Source organism: Brienomyrus brachyistius, chromosome 10 (genome assembly GCF_023856365.1).
Source record: "Brienomyrus brachyistius isolate T26 chromosome 10, BBRACH_0.4, whole genome shotgun sequence".
Taxonomy (NCBI): Eukaryota; Metazoa; Chordata; class Actinopteri; order Osteoglossiformes; family Mormyridae; genus Brienomyrus; species Brienomyrus brachyistius.
Genome location: NC_064542.1, coordinates 10,739,098 through 10,756,893, shown reverse-complemented (window position 1 = coordinate 10,756,893; position 17,796 = coordinate 10,739,098). Strand labels below are relative to the sequence as shown.

The window sequence follows — 17,796 nt, the reverse complement described above, 5'->3', positions numbered from 1 at the left end:
AATTAAACACATAACACGCCAGGTAAACGTTTTGCAGAGCAGAAACCCCGGTCTTCTACCCATGTCGCTCATCATATATGCGCCCATATAAGCCAATGTGCCTAAGCAAGAACGTGAAACAGCTCCTTTCAACAAAACATTTAAGTGACTCGCTTCCGCTTTGAGCCTCGCCATTGGACAATGGCACTCACCTTACACGGTGATTGGTCTCGCCGCCGGCGCGCGATGTTTGAATTGGTTGGGTGTCTGAAGGCCAATAGGAAGCCCGCTGGGGTCGCGCACTTCATTCTGCAGGATTCGCTATGTGTTCGTACTGAGAGCAGGGCTCTGTGAAGAATACGTGTGGCGGGGGATATACATAACAACAGTGCTGCAAATATATATTTTTTGTTTTGTTTCATTTTCTTTTATCGAATAAAACCACTTCAATAAGTGGTGAATGCCCCGAGGAGAGATTTTAACTATAGATCACCTGGCGAGATTATATTAAATTCAACAGAGAAAGTGAGTATCGACTTCTTCATAGAGCCAAAGTTACTTTGTATTGTTGCAGTATTGTTTTATTATTTAAAGGATGGTAAATATTTGATGTGATTAGTTGTAACTGTCTGGCTAGAAATGTTGTTTTAATGTCTTTATGTTTTGTTTGTGGATGCCAATAACCAACAACAGCAGACAAGTTTTGTCGCTGACATTTTGCTGATGTGCTTTTTCTTTCTTTTTTTCTTTTTTTAAACTCGTTGATAGTTTACCCCGACTTGCCCATTAAACTTGTAGGTTCTTGCAAATCAGGTTTTGCTATGGTGGCGATCAGTTGCATTGGTAGCTGGCTATGTTAACGCCTTTTCGCTGAGTATGAGGGAGTGTTCTTAGCCTAATGAAGGTGCATTTCAAACTCTCCTGTCGCCTACGTTTCATACGGATGTATTAGCCATAAATGCGCGACCACGTGTTTCTTCGTACTGCGGTGTATGGCTCTGTCTCTCTGGAAAGTGGCCGGGTTCAATCCCGTGGCAGACCCAGTGATCATGTCGGTGTCAAGGAACACAAACCGACACAGGAAAAAGTGGTTCACACTGCATACTGACCCAAGCTTCGCTCTTATCGTATCATTGTAATTAACTTCCGGATACTTTGATATGGCGGAACTGATTCCGATTATGGTCTGACAAGCCCTTCCATGTCTGAATGGACACTTCGAGCTACTTCAGGTTTTACAAACTACTTTAAAAGGCTCAATAAATAGGTTATTGTGCTTTGGCTGGTTTGTTTCCTTGATTAATAGTTCCATCCCTATGTTTGGTATTAACGTTAGTGACACATGCTTGATTATAGAAGACTGACCAATCAGCACACAGCAAGACCTCAGTTCTAAAGTTAAATCCAGGTACTTTTAACTGAAAGGGTGGTTTACAAATCCTGTCCTAGCTCAGTGTCCTTCCTGACGTGGATCATCTGGTCGTCCTAGATTAAAGTCGATATTCCTCCTAAAATGTTTAAGGTGGAGAGGGGGCAGTGGCTGTTTATCTGCAGACACCTTCCACACTCACGAAGTTTAAGTCAGTGAAGTGTTGCTTGTTTTTTGTTTTCCCAAGAGCACCAATTCATTTATAATTTAAAGCAAATGCATGCTTGATTACAATTCTAGATGTGAAGTTGGTGATAATTGCCTTTTGAATTAAAGGTATAGTTGATCGTTAAGGTGTGACTGCACGTTGATCCCCCTCTCCTCCTCCTTTGCTTGGAGTGTGTTCAGAGGCTGTCATTTCACTCGGGTTTTGTTTGCAATTCATTTAGAAGGGCAATACAACTGGGAACACGTTCCTAATGTCTTCCATATCCCCGACTGTTGACTTTAGGTGGTTGCCATGGCAGCACATTTGGCATCTCCCCGCGGCCTGCTTTCGGATGAGGAGGACGGTGCTGCAGTGTTCGAGTCCACGGCAGCGGACTTCGGAGGCTTCCCCGGGCGCTGCGGCACTGCTTTGCCCGAAGTCTCGGTCATCTTCCCTGGTCCAGAAACTCGCAAAACGGGAGCTGAGGTAGAAACCCAGGGACCCTCCAGGCGAGACGTGAGATCCGTGTGTTTCGGTCGGAAATGGCCTATTACTGCTGTCTCCCGGGCTCCATGTTACTGTGCCTGGCATTTAGGTTCGACCTTCCACTTTAACAGTATTTATAATCTAAAAAGACATCACAAAACCAATTTGTCTAATTGAATAGCCTGACTCTTTGACTTTTCTCCCTCTGTTTTGGAGCTTGAGGCAGTCCGGGCTTTATTTGTGTAAACCTCTCTAATTCATCACACTGCCAGCAGCACTGGCCTCACAATAAATCCCTTTATTTCACACATCGATTTATGCTCTCATTTTTCACAAACCGTTTCATACAAAAAAAAAAAACCCCAACCTCTTAATATTTTGATTCCTTCAGGATAACTTTGTCCATAATCCAATTACATATCCGACGTCGTTCTCCCTGTCAACCTCTTTAAAAGTGTCAGAAAATGGCGTCTTTAAGTGCCGTGTCCCTTGTGTGGTTCTGGTGGAGCAGGTGAAGGTGGGAGAGATTGTAGAAGGTGACAGAAGATCAGAGAAGGTCAAGGTGTACCTGCGTATTCGCCCGCTCGCCGAGGGAGAGAAGGCCCGGGGAGAGGACCAGGTAACCCACCAGCCTGCGAGATTCAAGATGCTTCCTACTGCTGCAACAAATCATAACTGACAGGATGCGCATAATAAACACAGCACTCCCTTGTGCAAATTAATTGGAACAAGTTGTCACAGACATCCATGCAGTGACCTGGGACCTGCTGGTTTGCACAACCAACAGAGCCGAGAGAACACTGAGTGGATGGACAGAGGAGGCACTGTGTCCACAGACTGGCAGGCCTGCTCAGGTGGGGTTAGGACTGAGTGGGTGGACAGAGGAGACACTGTGCCCACAGACTGGCAGGCCTGCGGGGGTGGGGTTAGGGTTGGGTGGATGGACAGAGGAGTCACTGTGCCCGCAGACTGGCAGGCCTGCTCAGCTGGGGTTAGAGCTGAGTGGATGGACAGAGGAGTCACTGTGCCCGCAGACTGGCAGGCCTGCTCAGGTGGGGTTAGGACTGAGTGGATGGACAGAGGAGGCACTGTGTCCACAGACTGGCAGGCCTGCTCAGGTGGGGTTAGAGCTGAGTGGGTGGACAGAGGAGGCACTGTGCCCACAGACTGGCAGGCCTGCTCAGGTGGGGTTAAGACTGGGTGATATGACTGTGCTTCAGCCATCCATGTATGTTTCATGTGAATGCTCGGGGGATCCGGCGCCTCATCGTATTATCGTGCGGTTCCCTCTGCATACTCTGGTTTCCCACCACAGTCAAAATCTTGCTGAGGTTAATTGGAGTTGCCAAATTCCCCATAGCCACGAATGGTTTCTGTGCCCTGTGATGGATTGGTGCCCCATCCTGGGTTATTCCCATACAATTTTTTATCAATCCACTGGATCCTGAATCCGGACCCAAGGTGATAAGTATGAATTAACATAACTAACTAGACTAACGTAATGTCTATCTTAACTGTTCAGTCTGCCTGCATACAGATGCGACAACTTGTTTCAGTTTGCACAAGGGTGTATGTCTGAGTATGATGGATGTGCAAAAGTGCAGCAGTATGAGTGACGCGGGGATCCTACACCGTACTAAAAAGTATGGGATTTGATTTTGGTGTTTTCTAAGTATGGATAACTATAGAAAAAGGAAAACATGGAATTATTTGTGTTTTCAGACTTGCAACAGAGTGGCCTACTATGTATTCTTTAAAAAAAAAAAACGTGTATTTCCATGTATTTACTTATTCATTCACCGATGTGAGCTAGTTATCAGTGCCAGAACGTGCACAGGACAGACATTGAAGAGCAACATCCCAAACCAAGCAGTGTGGGTGAATCTGTGGAGTGCACGCTTGATTAATCTCCAGCAAGAGATACTGATGTAGGCTACCTTGTAATTTACGACTCTCTCAGTGGGGAAATGCAGGTTTTCACCTGCTTGGCTTGCCAATCCCAAATATTGCAGCTGGTTGGCTAAGGATCCCAAATGTTAACGGAATCCAAGATGCAAAGCATGTATGAAGCTGTTTGACAGGAAGATCACATCTGAATTCGCGTCTGGTGCCTTTGGCTCCCTGTGACAGTTGTGATGAATGTGTGCATCCTTCACCCCTTTCCCCCTGTTTTGTCTTGGCCTCCAGCGCTCTGTGTATGTCCAGGATGAGGAGACCTTAATTCTCAGAGCTCCTAAAGACTCCTTCAGCATGAAAAGCAGCGAGAGGGGAGTCGGACAGAACACGCACAAGTTTACTTTCACGCAAGTAAGGCAGTTTCAGGGCTCGCATGCTCTCGAGGGCTGGCAGAATGGCGTACTGCTCTGGGGCGGCCGAGGAGAGGGCGCGCAAGCCTGCCGGTTTAATGCCACGTGTGGAGCTCACGGTGATGGGAGAAGAGGAGCTGATAACCTCTGACGCTGTTGCAGATTTCTGCTCCCAACACGACACAGCAGGAGTTTTATGACCGTACCATGAAGGACACCGTCCGGGATGTCCTGCGTGGAGAGAACAGGCTGCTGTACACATACGGTGTTACTAACTCTGGGAAGACCTACACCATCCAGGGTGAGACATGGAGCGCTCTATATCTCACGGCACCTGTGCTCATTAAAATCTGAAAACGTCTTGAACTTGATTTCCATAATTTGTTAGGTTCAATTTTTATGAGCTGTAACATTCTGCAATGTTGCTTAAAGACTAATTTGAGTAATTGTGCCTATACGACCAGAATAGAGCTCAATTTATTAAATTGCTTCATTGTGGATTTTTGTGGGTTCGTGTTCCTTAAATCTCTTCTGCTTACTTTGCGTTCTTATTGTTGTAAGAAGAATTTTGATCCCAGGGTTTCCCCCTGGGATCAATAAATTCAATTTTAATCTTAAGTGGGAAACAGGCCATTAAATGCTAATTTGACAAAAAGGCTGAAAAGTACTGAGACTGTGGTTGGCACCAACAAGCAGTCGCTTTAAGGCTGGGTGCAGAAATGCGTTAAAAGACATTCTGACTGGATGTGGTGGTTTCGTGCTGATGAAGCTTCAGGAACACTTACAGCCTGCTAGACGTCAGACGTGCAGACGGCACACGTGAGACCTTATGATGGATCAGCACCAGCTGCTGCTGCTCGTCTGCAGCTCCTGCTGGACCTCAGATGAAGGGCAGCAAAGCAGTAACTCTGAAGGCTGCGGTTCTGGGCGTCTCTATCTCATAATTCACCACCAGGCATATAATTCCAGTGAGGCCCACTCGGGTTTTGTAAGCGAGTTCCCTGATTCAGTTTGTGCCAAATCATTCACCTGAGGCAGAGCGTAAACTGCAAACCTACTGAGCCGTTATCACCACATTCATTAAAATGCAGCCGCCATTGAACGTTGGCATCCATGTTTAATTTCTGCACCAATCAAAAAGGGACATGCTTGACTTTGAGTGTGTTCTGCTGTGGGAATTTCTATTGTCGTTGAGGCATTAAAGGTACAGTCGTCTCCCTCCCGTATCCGTGGATAGCAAACACTGCAGATAATAGCAAACCATCTGGACCCCATATTTAACATGATTTCTGTGTAGTTATGTATGGTAATGATACAGTAACACATTACCAATATGAAATACAGGAATAAACGCATTTTACATTATTATACAGTATTGTGTTCTCTCAATCAAAAGGAATTGAATGTTTTGATGCTGATTCTCAAAAGATGATGGAGCAATGAAAATCATACTTTTATACTCCTCAAAGGAACACTGAAAATTATACATTTTGCAAGTTGTTTTCAGACCATGGTAAGCCATGTATTCAGGGGGACTACTGCATTAAAAAGAACACAATTTGATTAAAAGTTAGTGCAAGAACCCTGTATGGCTTGCCGACCTGGTCGTGTCTCTGTTGATTGTGAAATTTGTTGCCAGTTGAGGTCTGCCCACTTTCGACTTGCATTGTTACACATGCTTGCCGTTCCTGCGCAGGCACGGGATTGGAGGCAGGGCTGCTTCCCCGATCGCTGGTGTCCATCTTCGGCAAGCTGCAGGGTCGGCTCTATGGCGCCATGGACCTGAAGCCTGTCCTGTGTCAGGAGGTGCGCTGGCTGGACAGCAGCGAGGTGCGGGCTGAGGAGATACGCAGAGACTTCCTGCTGAAAGAGGTATGGTGGATCTGTGGGGGAACTGGACATTGGGGTCCTTTTATAGGGTAAGCAGGGCTGGAGGAAACTCATGGGATTTTTTACTTGCACAAAATTATTCTGAGGGAAGAATGAAAAATGGCCACGGAGATAACCAATCAGATTGTAGAGGAGGTGGGTCTAAGCAACTAGAGGAGGGGACCAACCAATCACATGTATTGGTCCCACCTCCTCTGCAATTTGATTAGTTCAGAGAGAGAGCAAATCATTGTTCCTTCTGCCCTTTTGTGTAAGGAAAACTACCTCAAGTCTGGAGGAACATAGAGTGGCAGTTGCATGAAACCCTACAAAATCAGCTAGCTTGCCGAAGAAATGACTAGGTAATAAGCTAGCAAAAGCAATGAAAGAGGGAGAGTGTGCAGGGGAAGATTATCTGTGAAAGCAAGGAATGTTTCTCTGCAGATGATCTGATATATTTGTGCAACACAAGTCTTAATACCCAGTCCCAGACTAGCCCCAAACTCATGACCGAAGAGAGACTCTGTACTTTCCACTTCCCTCCGCTTTCAGGAGGAAGGAGCGACTTCCCAGCAGTCCCGTCTACGAGGAGGCGTCAGCTACGACAGCGGCTTCGGGGGCGTCTCGTCTGTCAGCTCTATGGCCACCCAGCTGGAGGGTGAGGAAACGTAAGGCGCTTTGGAGGTGGAGCCGAGCCATAAGTGCCCTGCTGACCCTTCAACCACGTCCCGTCCTGCAGACTCGGACAGTGTGTGCCTGGACGTGGACAGCCTGTCCCACAGCGGAGGGTCCGACCTCGAGGAGGGGGTCCAGTTTTCGGTATGGGTGTCATTCTTCGAGATCTACAACGAGTTTCTGTACGATCTGTTGGAATCGTCGGCACTGCTGTCCAGGAAGAGAGCCACACTGCGGCTGAGTGACGATCGTCACGGAAACCCCTACGTCAAGGGTAAGCCGCCTACCACACAGGCGCGCTCTAACACACCTTTCCGACTCCACAGTCAATTCTGAACCTTTCCTTGTTTTTTTTTGGCCACGCCCAGATCTCACCTGGGTCCAGGTGCGCAGTGCCGAGGAGGCCTGGAAGCTTCTGAGGGTTGGCCGTCGAAACCAGAGCTTTGCCAGCACCCACCTTAATCATAATTCCAGCCGCAGGTGAGCCGACCGGCTTCACGACCATGTTTCCCTGCTGAGCTCCTGGCAGAAGGATATGGATCTCGAAGGCTTTCTCTCTTTATAGCCACAGCATCTTCTCCATCCGCATCCTGCACGTCCACCCTGAGATGCAGCTGGGAAAGGGAACCCGCATCAGCGAGTGAGTTACCCCTGAGACCACGCCCCCTTTCCTTGGCCCTGCCCCCTTCATGCCGAGATCATCCTAAAGCCTTCCCACTGTCCTCCCCTATCTGCTCCAGGCTGACGGTGTGCGACTTGGCTGGCTCCGAGCGCTGCAAGGACCAGAGCAGCGGCGAGCGGATGAAGGAGGCCAACAACATCAACACGTCACTGCACACGCTGGGCCGCTGCATCTCTGCACTGCGGCACAACCAGTCCAACAAGTATGTAGCTGTGGGTACTCTGACCCCGCTAGGTCACACAACCATATGTCGTCACAGATGTCGTCTGAAAAACAGGACCCCCACTGTAAACGTTAAGCTCCCCATTTTGTGTACCCTCCCCCCGGTTGCAGGTCACGGCCTCCCCTGGTGGTGCCGTTCAGGGACAGCAAGCTGACGCGGGTGCTGCAGGGCTTCTTCTGTGGCCGCGGGCACTCCTGCATGGTGGTCAACATCAACCCCTGTGCCTCCACCTACGATGAGACACTGCAGGCTCTCAAGTTCTCAGCCATCGCCACACAGCTGGTCCATGGGCCGGCCACCAAGTCGCGCGTGGCCTACATCCAGGCCCTGCTGCGTGAGCATGCCATGCGGGCGGGCAACACCACGCTAGAGGAGGGGGAGGAAGACGAATGCAGTGAGGATGAGGAGGGCGACATCACCATGTTTGATTCAGAGGTCAGTCCCCCCAGCCAGCAGGGGGCGCAATGCAGGGTGCCCCCTGAAGAGGATGCCAGCCCACCACAGCGCGCTTGCATACATCTCACTATGGGCAATTCAGAGACACCTTTGGACTGTTGTTGGGGGGGGAACTGAACATGTGACACAGGGAGAACATGTAAGCTTCAAAGGACAGAAGAACCAGAGGGATTTGAACCCTCAATCCTGGAGGTTGAAATGCAGCAGTCCTTCCCACTGAGCCACCATGCTGCCAAACCCCCCCCCCCATATTTGCTGTCTTTCCACATCTCTCACATGGATCATTCCATCTCCTCCAGGCGCTGCTGCGAGCCATCGAGGTGTTGAAGGCGGAGGTGTACAGGCAGAGGAGGGAGAAGGAGGAACTGGAGGCCACCGTGAGAGAGCAGGTCTGCAGCGAGATGATGGAGGTCATCACTCGCATGGAGAAGGACTTCAGGTATGCAGGAAGGAGTAGGGTCAGAGTTAATGTAGCCACAAGCTCCACCTGGGCAGCGTGATCCCGCCCCATCCCTAACCCCCCCCGTCCCCCTCCACAGCGAGACGCTGGAGACGGAGAGAGCCTTGATGGAGGAGAAGTACGAGGAGAAGGTCAGCAACCTCCAGACAAGCCTGAAGCGGTTCTACACAGAGGAGATAGAGGTAGGAGTCCACACCCCGCTGTGACATCCGTAACCGAGAGCACATGCAGGCAGCTACGTGACTCAGCCTCTCCGTAGTCGCACAGGCAGGAGTGGAGCAGCTGCAGTGAGTCAGAGCGTACGACAGTGACCGTGGTAACGGGCCCTTCATAAGCCCATCCTGTCAGGCATTGAGAGGGGCAGCTGCAGTGAGTCAGAGCGTACGACAGTGACCGTGGTAACGGGCCCTTCATAAGCCCATCCTGTCAGGCATTGAGAGGGGCAGCTGCAGTGAGTCAGAGCATACGACAGTGACCGTGGTAACGGGCCCTTCATAAGCCCATCCTGTCAGGCATTGAGAGGGGCAGCTGCAGTGAGTCAGAGCGTACGACAGTGACCGTGGTAACGCCCTACGTAACACCATTCTCTCAGGACCGTGAGGAACAGATTGAGGCTCTGACCGCTGCACTACAGCAGAGCCAGGCAGCAGCGTCTGGTGAAAGGGAGCAGCCGAGCTGCCAGGACGGCCCTCGACGCTCGCAGCGCCTGGCTGCCTCTTCGTCCACGTCTTTCTCATCTTCATCAGCAGGCAGTGAGCTGAGTAAGGTGCGAGCTGAGCTGGATCTGTGCCAGGTACAGCTGCTGGAGAAATCACAGGGTGAGTGGACTGACCATCCTGGATTTCGGCTGGCGTTTAGTGATGTGTAGGTACAGCTAAAGATTGGGGGGGGGGGGGGGGTATAAATTTAGCCTCACTGCTGTCATACTGCTGTTGAGTCATTTTGAACATGCTGGAATATTTGGATCTACATTACAGTGCCTGAAGTAGTTGAAGGTCTAAGCATTTCTGATGGTACTTTACAGGACAGACGGTTTGCCTGGGAACCGCCCATGGCAGTGTGTTGCATACAGGACAGGAAATCATATCCGTCCTACTGCTTTTTCATTGCTGCCAACACACCGTCATGTTTCTGGGCTTGTCTGCTGGTGACGGGAAAAAAAAAACAAACCAGGCTTTTCTATCCTGATCTTTCTGCCTGGAAGAGTGGATGAGAGCACAGAGATGTTTTGCTCTTTTTATGAAGCGTCGTGTCTAAAAAGAGCTTCAGTAACGTGTCCTGCTGAAAACCTGGCCTCCCTGACACTGCTCTTCACATGCTGTCACTCACCGCTGTGTGCTGCCCCCCCCCACAGAACTAAGACGTCACCAGGCCCTGCTCAGCCTGCCCGCCCCAACAGGCACCCTGACGGCCGCCGTGGACCGCAAGCTGCAGGACGGGCAGAAGGTACATCTCCTGCCCTCCGTACCCACCCGCATACCCATTGGCCCAGGAAGAGGATGTGCTCTGAAATGTTGTCGCCCCGCTTCCCCAGAACCTGCGCCAGCTGCGCGGGGTCCTGCAGCGGCTGGGGGTGGACCTGCAGTCGGCGGAGAGGGCTTGTTGCCGGCACACCAGTGGGGAGAGGCTGCGTCACGTGCTGGCCGCCGCGGACGACACGCTGGCCAAGCAGGTAGTGCGGCAGGCGATGCGAGAGCCGCTGGTCAGGGGCTCAGATTAGACAGTGAGGAAGCTTTAAAAACGGGATGAAAATTGGTGATGCGGGGGGAGTGTTACCTACAGTGTTAATGGTCTTGTTCTGTCTATTTTCTCTCCCTTACTCTCACTTTGTGTAACCTGCCCCCTGACTCTGCCTGGTGTAAATGACCTCAGTAATGAAGCAGGACAGAATCTCCATCAGACTGATTCTGACCTTCCTCTATCTCTACCCTTGTTATTTAACACCCTTCTTTTCGCCACTAAACCCCTGTCCCTCTTCTGCCCCCCCCCCCCTCCGATTCTGCCCTGCTCGCCCCCAGTGCCAGGCCATGGCTGACCTCCAGAACAGCCTGCTCCTGGTGAAGATGGACCTGCGCAAGAAGACGGACAGCCTGGCGGAGATGCAGGCCCGGCTGCCCCCGAGTGCGCCTGTGCCCCCCAGCCCGGGCTCCTGTAAGAAGCGAGGTTGCGGGGGTGCCGGACCTGACTGCGAGAACCAGCGGCCGGGGAAGCGGGCCCTGTTCCGCTCCCTGTTTACTGGACGTGCCCAGCCACCCCGGACCCCCACCTCCTTGGCCACGCCCTATTCCCGAGTCCTGCGACTGCGCCAGCACTCCCCCCCAACCAGCCGCTCCCCCCATAATGCAAACCGGCGCTTTGTTTAACATTACCGCCCCCTTCTGGTCGTCCATACTTAAACACCCATCGGCCCCCTGTGACAGATGGTGGATTCTGGGTGTTTTTTCTTTTATCTGATTACAAAGTCCAAAGGAATATTACATGCACCCATCTGCCCTTTCATGTGTTTAGTGTATATACCCTTAAAACCAATTTACTATGCAGACCTGAGGTTCTCATTGTATTAACCAAAGGCAAACCGTATCCAGCATAAGGGAAGGTTTTTAGCATTTTCTTTTCTCTTTTTTTTTTATTTTTTATTTTGCCTCGGCAACCATCTGTTCATGTGTTGAAAACGGATCTCGCATTTTACAGAACAAGTACCTTACTGAACTTTTCTGGCCTTTATCCGCACAAACACTAATGATCTTGCAGGTCCTTTAATTCGCTGAAGTAAGACCTCTGTAGCCTTTTGCGAGTCCCCCGAGGCCTTCTAAAGATTTGTATGTATGTATGTTAAGTACATACAGGATCATTTTCCTGAGTCCTGCGCAAAGAGCAGTAGTAATTCTTGAATTATTTTTGCGTGACCCCCCCCCCCCCTCGGAGCAGGACTGAAAATCACTGGCAGGATAATGGTTTTCACTAATGTTCCATAACCAGCTAACAAATCTATGCTATTTCCTTTACAGGTAAGTAAACGAGTATAACAGCCTGTTTGACCGTTCAGGTATGTCCCGGGTTAGGAGTGCGGACACTTTTAAATAAATGATGCCCCAAGAATCTGGGGCCAGTGTGGCCAACTTCAGCAGGGACTGTAAGAGACATGCGTTATACTTTTAATGGCGAGTGAGTATTCATCAGGGTTGTGGGTTGATGCTGTAGGATTTCCTAGCTTCTAAAAATCAATGCTACAAGACTGTTACATACACATATATTTTCCTGTTGTATTTGCCATGTTCATCTATCAATTTTTTCCAGATCATGGTTTGTCATGGAAGCGTGTTATTTGGATCCAGAGTTGGTGGTTGATGAATGTTTGCGTGTTAATTTTTTCTTATGTAACGTTTAATTGTGGGCTGCCTTTCAGCACTATATTCTGTCATTCATATGCATGTGGTCATCTTGCTTCTTTGTGCAATATGCATGTAAAATACTCCGATGTCTTCCGTTGTTTATCATAAAATCTGTGAAGCTGGTGGCGTTACATGGGGTTGTTTCTTTATGACGCAAAAGGGCGCATCTGCGCCGTGCCTGAAGGCGTGAAGAACATCTCGAGGACACTGAATCTTTCCCTGATTTGGACGTGGCCTCCCCCTGCCCGTCCACACGCACTACGAGGAGGCCGTATGGAAGCTTAAAAGGCGTAACGCGGACTGATAAGCTCCGTCCTCGAGCTGAGTGCTGTGATCGTGGCCGTGTCTGAAATGGACTGGAAAGTGGAACTTCCTGACCACATCACCATTTCATTCCCAGGAGAATTGGAGTCGGCCCACTTAATTATTAGTGTCCTCTTTTTCCAGAGTAAAACATCCCTCCATCAATCTAACTTGCTTATCCTGGCCAGGAGGGCCTGGAGCAAATCCCAAGCAGCACTGGGCAAAAAGCTGGTGCAACTCCGGGTGGCGTGCCAGTCCATCACAGGGCACAAACACGCACAAAAAAAACTATAGTATATGAACAATTTAGAGGCACCAATTAGATTAAATGCATGTCATCAGACTGTGAAAGGAAACCCATGTGACGGGGGGGGGGAATGGCAAATTCTACACACAGAAGCCCCCAACACAGGAGGTGGGAGGCAACAGGATTACCGCACTGCCCCTCAGACTAAACCAATGAGATTTTAATTAGTTGTTCTATCTCAGTGGATACATTTACCAGCCATTGAAAATCAATAGGTCCCAGTCATGCTTTGTGAATAATCATAAAGAATGGCGTAAACACCACCCCCCCTCAGTGCCCTCCCTTAGGGTGTAACAGGCATACGGTAGCATTGGCGACGATATCTGGATCATGGCCCATCTTCCTATTTTCGCTGTCCATCAGCTTTCGAGAGCACAGACAGTTTAGAGCTGGCAAAAAAGAGGCACATGCTTGTTTTCTGTGAGGGAGAGGAGGTCCCGCGTCAAACGGTCCAGTCCCTACCTTGAGATGCATAACTCCATACATAGTGAGCATATCAGTATTGCAAACAGACTATAGCTACTCATCCTTGTCCTGTGTTGTCAAGTTAGGTAACTAGACTTAACATTGTAACATGTTATGACAGCAGAATTTGCTCTGATTCTAGTATATAATAAAAGCTGCCTTTGCTAGTCAGATTAGCGAATTAGTGCTGCAAAATTCACACGTCATGTTTATCGTCACCGACAGATGGCAGTATTTACTCACGTTATATTACTTATTTACACAGTTGCATTTATTCAGCGTCAGCGAGTAATTAATTCTCCTTTCTCAGTAAGGAAATCGTTTTATTTTCTACTTGATATTAAACACTTTCTGTGAAAAATTAATGATGTTCGGCGATCAAATTTTGTCAAACTCTCCTCAATCTAATCTAAATTTAAATCACGCCAGACATTAGTGGCACAACAAACCTTCCTGGACTTTTCTAGGCTTATATAATAATAATGATGGTGATGTTAGGAGATGTCAGTTTCAGTTTTGCATGACCGCAAATACGATCGGAATAACAACAGAAAGCGACCCTCTCGGGGCGAGTGGTGGTTTATGGTCTGTGGATGTGAAACTGACCTCCTGTGTGAACTCCGCCCTCTCCTCTCTCCTGGGAGTTTGGGGGCAGAGGTAACTGCCCACACCTGAGTCCATTGTTGATTGATGGGTGGGGGGCCAGCAGGAGTACGCGATGCCAGCGTGGAGGCGCGGCCGAGCTTCTCAACGATCAGCTCGAACCCTCTTAGACGCCGCGAGGGCCGGCACGCACCGGCACCAAGCCTCAGCCGCGTGAGTAAATCTTCCGGTTAGTTCCAAACAAAAACAAAAAAAAAGCCATTTTATTGCAGGTTTTGTATTTTAAAATGTTGGTATAAAAACATGCTGAGGCTAGCCCTGTAGGGTTTATAGGATCCGTGAGATACATAACACTCCAAACCACTGGGGCAAGAAATACAAGATATTAATACAGATATTAGGTGCCATACAGGTATGTTATATATCACACAGACAGTGGCAGCATTTTCATTGTAGCAAAGCCAATTCAAAGAGGAGACAGGAGGAAATAGGAAGCAAAGAGAGGGGCTTAAAGGGCCACTCGCTGTGTGTGTGTGTGTGTGTGTGTGTGTGTGTGTGTGTGTGTGTGTGTGTGTGTGTGTGTGTGTGTGTGTGTGAGAGAGAGAGAGTTTAAGCCTGTAAACCATTTAATGCCACTTCCTTACTCATCAAGCTCTGCAGACATGTTTGAATACCCGATTAGATGAGAGCCGTGCTAATGTACGATACGCATTGGCATTAGGCAGGGAACACACTAATCAAATCATTACCAGTCTATACAGGGACTGTGGAGCCATGTGTAAATGCACATCAGCAAATCTCTATTAGTGTGGAGATGTACTATGTGTGTGTCTGTGTAAAAGTACTATATCTGAACTGGTGCATAGACGGACATTACAACATCCCAATTACTGTGTGAATGTACACAGCTACATGTGCATTAGTATGTAGAAGTATTGCTACTTTATTGTGTAGTTGTACATCACTACTGTATTAGTGTGTAGATTTATATTACGGCATTTTTATTAGAAGATAGATGTTCTGTATTATATGTGTTGTCTGTGTACATTTACATTCTTATATCTGTATTAGTGTAAAGATGCACATTCCTACACCTGTACTGGTGTGTAGGTGCACAGTCCTACATGTGTATCTGTGTTGATTTACATTCCTCCTTCAGTATTCATGTGGAGATGTACATCACTACGTCTGTATTATATCACACATTAACCGTGCTGCTGGAAACCCACAAAATTGCTAGCAGTTTTCCCAAATTTGATATCTTAATTTCAAGCTAAATGGATAACCAGAAGAATTAAGAACACGATATTTATGCCTGGTCGTCTGCACTAGACACACCTGTGCAGCAAATGCTGCTTTTTCTCTTCCCTGTCTCTAGCCCGCCCAGCCCTCTCCCCAATCCACTCTAAAATTGTGAAGCAGTTTTATTGGAATGACAAGGTTATTAAGTATAGCCGGAGAGTTTACAATGAGTGCGGCGGGATGGTTGAACGAGCAGGATGAAGGAAGCACAGTAAGACATTACAGGTTATAAAGAGTGCCCCCCCTCCAGTGCGTTCTCACCCCACACCCCTCCAAAGACACAATCCATAAGCACACGCGCAGACACAGACAAACACGAAGCCGCAGTCTCGGTGCCGCACAGGTAAGTGTCGTGTGGGAGTTGCTGAGGTAGACTCATTTATTACTGCTGTGCAATTAATAAGGACACATCCCATTAATGCATATCTCTCCTGGCCTCTCTGTGTCTTTTCCCTACTCTATCCTTCTCTACCTCCCTCCCTCACTCTCTCGGCCGATTGCACACTCTTTCCTACTCTGAGAAGCATTAACCACAGGGCCCCTAAGCTGTATACACTGAGATACCCACTCCTGCAATCAGCACTCTCCTCTCCATTACCATCCCTTGCTTTTCCTCACATCCCCTATGTCTCACTTTCTCTCTTTCTCTGGTTGTCTCGCTCCCTCTCTCTCCACTTAATCCCCCTCTTTTCCCTATTGTCAATATGTATATCTATCTACGGATCAGTCTATCAGCCACACGGTGGGTAGGGGCTTGTGTATGCATGTGTGTGTGTGTGTGTGTGTGTGTGTGTGTGTGTGTGTGTGTGTACGTACGTGTGCCAGTGTGCAGACACAGTTCAGCGTGCCAAGTCTCATTTTGATGTCAGGCTCTGAATTGAGGACAGCCAGCGTTCTGGCCCTGTTGCACTGATCAGGGTAGACCCCCCCCCCCACCTGGGTCCCGCACTGATGGGAGACCTCACTCCATACCACACAGCCGCACAAGGAAGAATAGGCCCCCCCTGAAAGTGTGAAGTCAACCTCAAGCACTTAGCAGCTGGTATGACATCCGTTGGTAAGATACATCTTGATTGCCAAACCTTGCGATGCAAATTGCCAAATTTGATGCCTTAAACCGTTCTCTTCATTGCCAGATTAGTGAAGCCAAACTTCATTTCCATTTTCCATCCTGTCCCCCCACCCCCCTGGCATGTGACGTAATGTCTCACCCCTTCACCCCCGTCTATCTCCTAACACCCCCCAATCCCAAGGGATGTTAACCAATTTCCCAAAGTGCTAAACCCGCCCTTCCCCACCCTCCACATGCCCTCTTCCCAACCCGAGACGTCTGCCTTGCTCATTAAAGCACGGCAATGGACACTTTGTGACAGAGCATCGCCACAGCAACCACCTGCAACAACTGCCCTCGTCGCCATGTGACTTGCACATCTTTGTGTGCCAGATGGGGGTAGAGAAAGGGCCCCACCCCTCCTCGCCTGTAGCAGCGTATATATGTGTCTAAAGTGCTTTGACGGTGTAAATGGGAAATCTATCTGTTAGTCAACAAAGGAAAAACTTGCAGAAATCAGGGATTATCGGTCCTATTCCGACAGGTAAAGGGTGTGACAGGATAACAGAAGGGAGCCGTCAGCCCGTGGACCTGACTGCAGATTCTGATCCTCGGGAAAGGTGTGTACCGGACACCTCTGTGAGCGCTGTGAGCTCGTAGCCCCATGTGGCGCCCCCTACTGGGAGTTGCACAAAAAGATGGGCTTGCTGTGACTGATCGTCCAGGTCACATGACTGGAATGGCCTGGCGGTAGCCATGTTGGGGGGGGGGGGGGGGCTGCGTAGGGCAGCCTCTTTCATTGCCTCCTGTCCCCAGGGGCTTTGGGAGGGATGGCAGGATGGGATTTTAAGAGGGGCAACTCTCTGGCACCCCCTAGGAAATATTTACAGTCGATGTCAAGATACTTCTAGATGAGCCTCTCAGCATGTATGCAGAGCAGAGCATTTCCACAGCAAAAGAAACAGCAGCAGATATCTGAATGTGCTGGAGTTCAGACTTGATTGTTAGTGATAACAGACGAAACACTCCTAAACTGCACTTAGCATTTAGCCTGGCGCTGCTTCCTCTTGCACAGTGAAAGTAAAGATTTCTCCTCAGCTGTGACACTCTGAGGCATGAACCTACCCCAGATCACACTCGTCCCCGAGAATGAACTTGCTGCGCAGCGTTTCCAGGACGGCACTCGGCAGAACACGTGCGCATAAAGGCTCCTGCGTGTATTGTGTTACATGTAATGCTATGTACACTGCACACATCTGCATGTTAAAGTCCACTGAATGGCATAGCCCTTAGGGCTTCTTCTCAAGAGGAAGAGGAGCACACGGAATGGAGCTGTGAAGAACATGGACTGGATTCATTATGAATCTACTGGTTTGAGTATGTACTCTGTATATATACATGCGTTTTGGGTGTGTCTGTGTGTGTGTGTGGGAGGGCTTATGTGTCCCCCTGAAGTCGGCAAGATAAGAGTGTGTGTGCCACTTATTGATCAGAATTAGCCATGAGTTATACCAGGAGCTGGGGATTGTCGGGGGGCAAGCAAATCTCCTAAAATGAGCTTCCCAACAGATGTTGTCCATCAAGCGAGTTGGAAGGCTCAAGGGCAGAGGGGGGTGGGGAGCAGATGTGGGGGGGGAGTGTGTAGAGAGCAATAAGCAAG

The 17,796-nt window shown here is 49.0% G+C and overlaps 1 protein-coding gene across 2 annotated transcripts; it reads left to right on the top strand.

Moving 5' to 3' along the window:
* The first annotated feature begins 272 nt into the window (after positions 1-272).
* On the top strand, positions 273-12,236 carry kif20a (kinesin family member 20A). 2 transcript variants are annotated; one of them, XM_049029195.1, is made up of 18 exons: positions 273-504; positions 1,860-2,042; positions 2,554-2,661; positions 4,230-4,349; positions 4,511-4,649; positions 6,045-6,220; positions 6,770-6,875; positions 6,957-7,166; positions 7,261-7,372; positions 7,458-7,532; positions 7,633-7,776; positions 7,908-8,232; positions 8,553-8,692; positions 8,793-8,895; positions 9,306-9,531; positions 10,068-10,159; positions 10,248-10,385; positions 10,732-12,236. In XM_049029195.1, the coding sequence occupies exons 2-18, from the start codon at positions 1,869-1,871 to the stop codon at positions 11,074-11,076; spliced, it is 2,733 nt and encodes a 910-aa protein (XP_048885152.1). In that variant the 5' UTR covers positions 273-504; positions 1,860-1,868; the 3' UTR covers positions 11,077-12,236. The 2 variants fall into 2 exon arrangements, with proteins under 2 accessions (XP_048885152.1, XP_048885153.1); XM_049029196.1 differs by lacking the exon at positions 10,732-12,236 and adding an exon at positions 10,586-10,723.
* The last annotated feature ends 5,560 nt before the right edge of the window (positions 12,237-17,796 follow it).